We start from the raw sequence: 8243 nt of genomic DNA, 5'->3' as shown, positions 1-8243 counted from the left end.
AAAAAAAAAAAAAAAAAAAAAAAAAAAAAGGGCCCCCCGGAAAAAAAAAAAAAAAAGTATTCATAAACTTCTGTTCTGGGTAATTGCACTTGATCAGTGAGAATACAGTCATTGTCAAGCATGGCGATGTTTCGCTGCGTGCACGGAGGCAGTGCAGCCTGGAGGATCATGCGAGGATACCCACGAGGCGGTGGGAGCTTTGAAAAGGTAGGCATTTTGGAGAGGAAGCAGATGGCCCACATTAAAAGCAAAGGGCCCTTGTGACTGTCCTCAATGGCCCTGTAGAGAACTGGGTAATTAAATGAGAAATTTAATCAGATTCCTCAAATTAAATGTCCAGCTGGATAGTTCTCCAAGAACACCACTGACTACACATTTACCTAAGGGAGTATCACCAGTGGATGCATAATTCTCCAATCAGTAGGCTGCACACTTGCACACGATGATATTCCATGTGATGATTGCTGCTCGAGTATTCCATTCACAGCGCTGCCAGCAGGAGGCAAAAGGGGCATCAGTGTGTGGCCACAGAAGGGTCATTTTAATAATGGGACCTGGGAGAAGGCAACCGAACGGGCCCGGTTCTGGAGCAGCTTAGATTACACTCTTGATGCAACATCTTAGGAGGGCAAAAAAAAAAAAACAACAGAAAAATGGGGGGTGACTTTGTGGAGTCTTCCTCATCGCAGCACCTTTAGACAGAAACCAGCCTCTGGGTCCGTTTTGCATTCTCCAGGAAGCGCCTCCCCTCCCGCCCCGGTGCAGCCCTCCTCCTCCTCCCTCCTCCCGCCTCCTCCTCCCTCCTCCCTCCCTCTCTCCCTCCTGTCCGGTAGGATGGGATCAGACCAGCCACATATCCCCGCTGCACGCCTGACCGCTAGTCTACTTCCTGGATGGAAGAATGGGACGTTTCCACTTTTTTTCTCCCTCCTCCGTCTCGCTGACGCCGCGGATAATCACTTAATAATGACCACGTGTGATCAATATATTTCGACCACTTCTTCTTTTTTTTCCTCTTTCCTCCTCTCTCGCCTCCTTCTTCTGTAGTTAAAGACAGCGATTGATCGCCGGTTGACCCCCCGCCGCCGCCGCCGCTGCCGCCGCCGCCGCCACCGAGCCGCACACTTCGGGAATGTCGCTATCTGGAGAGCCGCTGCAGACGCGGAGGAGTCCAGCCACAGATCGCAGCGAAGAAGTGTTCGGCCGCCGAAGCGTGCGCAGCGTTTTATTCCTCGAAGCTAGAAGCAGCCTGAGCTCGGACCGGAGGCGAATACGGTTGTCTTTTTAAAAAAAAAGGAGAAGAAGGAGAAGAAGAAGGAGGAAAAAAAGCGAGAAGCAGCAGCAGCAGCACTGACTGTAGCTCCTCCATTGACTTTGATGCTTCGTGGCTGCAACTTCGCCTCGACTGTGTGATTTTTTTTTTTTTTTCTTTTCTTGGTATCTCTAAAGGAAAGAAGAAGAGACAGAAACTTTGTCACCCGTTGCCTTCTTGTTGCTCTCGATGAGTAGTCTAACATGCGGAGAATACGGGAACCGAGTTGCTGGTGGATTTTAATGTTTTTAACCTTGCCCGAACACAAAGACTGTCAGCCCGGTGAGTACGAAGCAACACTCGGCTTAGCCCCGCTCGGCTGGTCCCCCTCGTCTAACGGTCGTCTTTGTGTTCGCTGTGTGACTTGTTTTTGTTCGCAGGAAACACGGTTGTTTTTTTATTTCTCTCCCTCCGAGCGGGGCCGAGTTTCCCGTCCAGACGTGTAGCCCTCTCCGTGATTTGTGTGCATGTTATTGATTAGGCAGCTGGACTATGGCGCAAACTATCCCCGAGCCGAGCCGAGCCGGTCCCGGGTGACCCCCCCCACACACACCCCATCCTCTACCCCCCCTCCCTCCCTAGTTTAGCCGCAACACAATTCATCATCAATGTAAAGGAAATGTAGGATAACATTCCCGCAGGCACTCTGTGACTGGACTTTATCCACTTTGTGCGCCTCCTGCTCCGGCTCCTGCTTTCATGAGGAGCCCCAAGTTTTTTTTTTTTTATTCCCCTATTATTTAAAATTTTTTATTCTAATGCTGGCTATAGTTGCGGTTTTAATGCATGTGGAGGTTTAATGTGTGTGTCTCCTCGCTGTCATGTGCGTAGGTAGCGCCGAGGATGAGGGCGATAGTTAGCGCTGTTGGCTCGCAGATGGATGTGCAGCTATGAGGGGCGATTAGTGCCATGCAGCTATCCAGCCACCAGTTTTTGGGGTTGATTAGTCCTGCAGGCTGGTCCTGTGGCATCCAGCTGTATGTGCGTTGGTGCCCTCACGACCACATCTGTGCTGGTCATCGGTAGCATGTAGATCGTCTTCGCAATACGTTCTGTTAAATCCTGGTTTCCTGATTGACTCTAGCATTGTTTTAAAAAAAAAAACCCTTTCCATACTGTTTCCAACAAAATGGCTCCCACTTGATTTAGACGAATGTCGAGGCCGGTTCATGCGTGCTACGTCGGTGTACGTAGTTCTCTTTATGCCCGTCGTACTGCACACAGGAAATATACCTGTGGATGTTTTTCAAAAGGCTGCCTGTGACTTTGCACTTTCCAGGGGGTAGAGTCTGGTGCGACTGAGTGGGCTGGAGCACAGTGGATGGACACGGCACAGGCTATCTGGAGAAATTAGGACGGTGTTTGGGCACGGTTGACAGAAAGCATGAACAAATGAAAGCCTCTCTGAAGTCCAGCAGCGACTAGTTTGATTGCAGCTCTTTGTTTTCGTGATTAATTGTTAAGATGTGGATGGCTAGAATCTTCTCTTAGAGCAGAGATCTCCAGCTCTGGTCTTCGTGAGCTACTGTCCTGCAGGTTTTAGACGTTACTGCAACACACCTGACTCACATGAATGGATCTCCAACAGCTTGTTGTCAAGTTCCACACAAGTCTGTTAATGAGCCCATAGCTCATGAGGACCGGAGTTGGAGATGCCTGTCGCAGAGTCTTTCCTCATTTGATTTCCTGGTGCATGTGTAGTCGGCACACTTGCTGTTGTGATGTTTCTGACTGTCATGCATTTGCACATTTTGGGCGCCTGGACCATTGATATTCATGTATTACATCCCCTTGTGGACATGGACACAACCAGAATTGATTGGCCTTTAGACACCACTGTTTGGAGTCAGGGCCAATGTTGGTGTAGGTTTGAGGTGTGAAGATTATTCAGGGAAAAATACACTTTAAAACCATGCTAGCATTGATTATATGTATTTTTTTAAGAGTTTAAAAGGGAAAAAAAGGTTATTTATAAAGCCCAAAGGTGATCTGATGCAACAGTGGTTGACAAAATCTCCTTCAGGAAAGATGCCTTCCCTCCAACGACTAAGTCTAAATGACTTGCGTAAGTTTATTCACCTTGACAACTGATGTCTTCATGCAATGTTGAGTAACGGTCAGCTCAGGCCAGTGTTCCTGGACCTTGAACTTTTATTCTAAGATAAATCTAGGACATGTTAATCATATGTTTGGCAGCTGTTTCCTCACATCTAAACTATTGACATGGTAACGATGTATACTATGGGCTACCTCAACACTGACATAAATACAATGGTAATATATTTGCTGATCGCCATTTTGAACAGATATGTATAACAATTGTGAGGAAGAAGAAGGAGGAAGATTATAAACGTTTATTTTTAGGCGTCAAACTCTGTAATGCCACAATATGCTTGTAAGCCACATGTGTATCTTTAGTATTTCTGTATTTTTATGCCACTTCTCCGGTAATATATGCGTCAACTGCTGCTCACAGTTTATATGTTACTATTAGAAGCAGTAAAATTGTAGAAAAGTTGTCTACAGATATCTTTGGATGCCCTTCATATAGTCAGTCATCTTTTTTTATCCACATGAACAATAATCTTAACATTTGTCATCCACGTTTGTTAGCACTGTGACACTTGTACATGTCCAACGATCAGCTCACAGGTGAAGTAAATAACAGTAATTATCTAATTGCATTAGTGCCTGTCAACAGGTGAGGTATGCTAGGCAGCGAGTGAACAGTCAGTTCTCGAAGGTGATGTGTTAAAAGCAGGGAAAATGCTCAAGTGTCTGAGCAACGTCGGCAAGGGCCATGTTTTGATGGCGAGATGACGGGGTCAGGGCATCTCCAGAGCAGGGTGGTTCTCCCGGTATGCAGCGGTTAGTACCTGCACAAAGCTGTCCAAGGAAGGTCAACCAGTGATGTGGTGACAGGGTCGTGGGCACCCAGGGGTCAGTGATCCGCGTGGGAATTCCACAGAAGAGCTGTTGGTGCACAAATACCTGAAAACTGGGGCTAGCCCAAGTCCAGTTCTAAGATCGAGGCCGTTCCAACTACGGGAATGTTTACCAGATGTGCAACACCATAAATGATGTCTGATTCTGTTTTTTTATTCCTGTTAATACCTCACAGACGCATGATAAAAGCTGTCAAAATATCCATCAGATGTCCCACTGGGATTTAGGAGTTCTACTTTATCCCGGCTTAATGTAATGCTGCTTCGCTGGCCTGAGGTCACTAAGCCTCAGAAGTCTTTATCGCGATGCTCCTTTTCTAGCTAAACTCCCACAATGCTCTCTGCTTGCCACTATGAAAGCGTCCGCCTCCTCAGGTCACCACGTAATGAATAAGAGCACAACCAGGTGTTACAGCTAATATACGATACCTAAAGAGTGTCTTATCTGGGAAAATAGTGTCCGGTATTGGCAGGTAGAAAATATTAAATGACTGATCGGATTGGAAGCACAATAAAACCCAATGCGATCATCCCTACTGGAAATCTTAATGATGGTTATGGTAGGAAGGTGCCATAACATAGTAAATAAGGCGTGCTGTGTATGGAGTTGTGTAGCCGCAGGCAAGTCGGAATAATTACGCCGACCCCTGTCCGCTGCTGAAACACCTTTAATAGGCATGAACATCCCAACCGGACCGTGGATCGATTGATCTGATGACAATCACATTATATGGAAGGCCAGATATGTGCTTGTTGTTTATCTGGGGGAAGAGATGGCAGCAGGTTGTCCAGCCGATGGAGGCAGTGCTCTGCGGGGAAACCTTGAGTCCTGGCATTCATGCGGTTTTCACTTTGACGTGTACCACTTACCCGAACATTACTGTGGAGCACGTACACGCCTCCTCCGACAGTATTCCCTCACGGCACGGGCCTCAGCAGGATTATGTACTTTGCTGCACTGCAAAAATAATTCAGGAATGGTTTGAAGAACATGAAGGGTTCAAGGTGTTGAATTGGCCTCCGAATTCTGCAGATCTATAATCGATCTGTGCTTGAAAAACAAGTCTGATCCGCAGAGGCCCCACCTTGCAACAGCAGGACTTAAAGGATCTCGGTGCCTGATAACACGGGGCACCTTCAGAGCTGTTTCGGTGCCACGATGGGGGCCCCACACGAAATCAGGCGGATCGGTGCGTGTTTGATGTCCCTGTGGCACCAATCATCCTCCATAGTCAAGTAGCAGTGATGTAACACAGGAGAATGGTTCCTCTCTGAGTCACCCCCCTTTCTCTGCCCCAAAATCCCCCAGTTCCACGCTTCCACGTCCTCATGTCCTCAGTTTGCAGCTTTATTGACTGGTAGCTTTACAAGCCCCAAACAGCTGACTTTTCTCATATGGCATGTCTCTCCAGACCTCTGACACACAGCAGAAAGGCAATAGAGGCTTACTGGCAGACCAGCCAGAAGGTGGTGGAGGCTAAATCCAATTGAGCACTGTCACGTAACTATATTCATCTACGTTTTAAGCCGGGTGACATAAATCTTTATTACAGTTTACATCATAGACACTAATGCTAAAGTTAACATGAAAATAGGAGATTTGATAGGTTAAGAAAGGATATTTCCCCCTCGCACCGGATTTAAGCGCGCAGCCTTTGATAGAATTGACAGCTACACATTGGCCTAGTTTTCATCATAACTTAGAGGGTTTTGTCTGACGTGTAAAAGCAGTTTTGCATGTGTTTTGTCACGAATACAAATATCATACTTTTTCTCCCCCCCTCCTCCAAAATGTCACTCAGCATCGTGTGTGCAAAAATCTGCAAGAACAACGTCTGCTATTGTGGGGATTTAGAGACGTGCATTTCTTTTGTTTTTAAGTTGTGCAGCCAAAACTGCAACTGTGTAGTCGTCATTAGAAGCATTGCTCATCTTTAATTATAGAAATTCTAATTGCAGCACTTAAGTAATGTTAATACAGCCATGCAAAAAAAAAAAGGATAAAGGCGTAAAGCCTCGCGATGCAGCTGGGGACTAATTGGTGGCACAGACAAAGGGACCTTTAATAAGCAGGATTTTTCAAAAAAAATAATCAAACAAACAGTCACGGTTTATTTGACAAATGTAATGGCCATTTTCGATGCAATTATATTGTAGGAATGACACTTTCCAAATAACACCATCACTGCCCACTGCAAATAGAATATCAGTGAGCAAACCTGTTATTAATGCTATTAATGAGGTCCTGATGTGCTGCTGTGCCAGCAGGATGCCAGCTGTCTGGACATCACTGATGCTGGCAACGGCATCATTATCATCAAGGTCCTCCATATCTTCTCTGCATAATTGGTTCAATATGTACAGCACTGACACAACATCTCAAAAACCTACTCTCCTGGTTTTAAAATAGCACCAGTAACATATGCTCGGTCTCAATCATGGATGTGCTCAGCGCACTGTTAGCTGTTGTCTCTCCACCAGCTGCCTGTGCCACCCACTAAATGGTCCGATGGGGAAACATTGCAACTGTAATCACTTTTCACTTGTGTGTAGATAATTTGCTGTTTATCCTTTTGCTGGTGATGCTCATCCTTTTGCTTATTGCTCTCAAATTTAATGAATAGCTCATCTATCTTTCTAATTAGGCAGGAAAAAACTTTAAAACAACAGTGCGGTGTTGTTAGCAGTAACGGCGACGGTTTAACCCACGTGGTCTGGTGTTGGGAGGACTCGCCGTCCCGTCACATGACGGCGGTTAAACGGTGACCGCCGCTGTGGTTTTGGGTGGAAAAGCACCTCCAGCATGTTTACCTCAAACTGATCAGCCTTGAAAAATGTGCTTCATTTGCCTGAAACAGCTTCTGAAATGAGCCATCATTTATTATTCTACAGTTTCCTCCAGAATGCGTTAGCCGCTAATAGCCTAAGTTAGTTTTGTTTATGCCACAGTGTAGTTTATAAATGGGATAATTAACTTAAACACAAAACCTTTAAAAGTAGAATTCTCCAGAATAACTTTCAGCAGCACTTGAGGAATCATTTAAGGTTTTACAGGATTTCTTCAAGTCGAGTATAAGTGATTATTTTTGCAGTTTGGGTGCTGATGCTGCAGTGTCCTTACTGATGGAAAATGCAGTTTGAAAAAGTCTTGGTGATTTCCCTCGCGTAAACAGGCCAAGTGTAAGTAAACACTTGCAACCTTGTCTTATTTTCAGAATTTCTGATTCATTCAATTACTTTTTTCGAAGCATATTTTATGTCTAGTTTTTTTTTTTTTTCATCATCTCCAAAGTGTTTGGTCACGTATTAAAAAAAACAACCCATACTAGATGAAAAGTTCAAGTGTGCCTCGACACTAGAAAGTCTTCACAAGCACTGTGAAATTAAATTAAGAGGCAGCGCGTCCTATTTTCACACGAGGAAGTAATTCTGAAAATGCTAGAAGTGCAATGTGTTGGTGGCTACTGTTTGAGAAATTAAAGTGCTCTCCACATTGTTAGAATAATACGAGAAGAAAGGTGGAAGATGTTTATCAAACTCAGATTTTGGAGTCGTATTGTCCAATTAAGATGCCAAAAATACCATCCAACAATCACTCAGAAAGTATACTTTACCTGCAGCTGGTGCTTTTCTTATCAGTCATCAAATCTGCGTAATTAATTTTTTTTGTTTTGGTGATTTTAGGGAGTGTAATTTTTTAACAAGTATGCATTTTTTTTCCTGTTCAGAAGTAGACGTTCTGGTGTTGGTTTGCATATTTGTGACCCAGAGAAGCTGAGCTGCTCCCTAAAGAGCAAACAAACAAAAGTTCTGTTTATATTCAGTGTTTTTTTTGCCAGCGCCCACTGGAAAATTGTCTCAGTCCGTTTGCTTCTTTGCTAATGATTTTTCTTTTGGTTCTTTTGATCAGCCACTAATTATTGGTTCGAGGAATAATGTGGAATCCTTATCGGGATGACTTTCAGAAGATTTGGCAAAAATACTTT

At 44.7% G+C, this 8243-nt stretch overlaps 1 protein-coding gene across 1 annotated transcript in view; it reads left to right on the top strand.

Annotated features, from left to right (window-relative positions):
• Positions 1-849: 849 nt before the first annotated feature.
• Positions 850-8243, top strand: part of ca16b (carbonic anhydrase XVI b) — a 105568-nt gene continuing 98174 nt past the window's right edge. The window contains exon 1 of the mRNA XM_008285799.1: positions 850-1594. Within this exon, the coding sequence (XP_008284021.1) occupies positions 1516-1594 (79 nt within the window). The 5' untranslated portion in view covers positions 850-1515. The remainder of the gene's footprint in view (positions 1595-8243) is intronic.

The sequence above is a fragment of the Stegastes partitus genome, unplaced genomic scaffold, assembly GCF_000690725.1.
Source record: "Stegastes partitus isolate 25-593 unplaced genomic scaffold, Stegastes_partitus-1.0.2 Scaffold10, whole genome shotgun sequence".
NCBI classification, from domain to species: domain Eukaryota; kingdom Metazoa; phylum Chordata; class Actinopteri; family Pomacentridae; genus Stegastes; species Stegastes partitus.
Note: the sequence above shows the minus strand (reverse complement) of the source record. Positions and strands in the feature narration are given on the sequence as shown.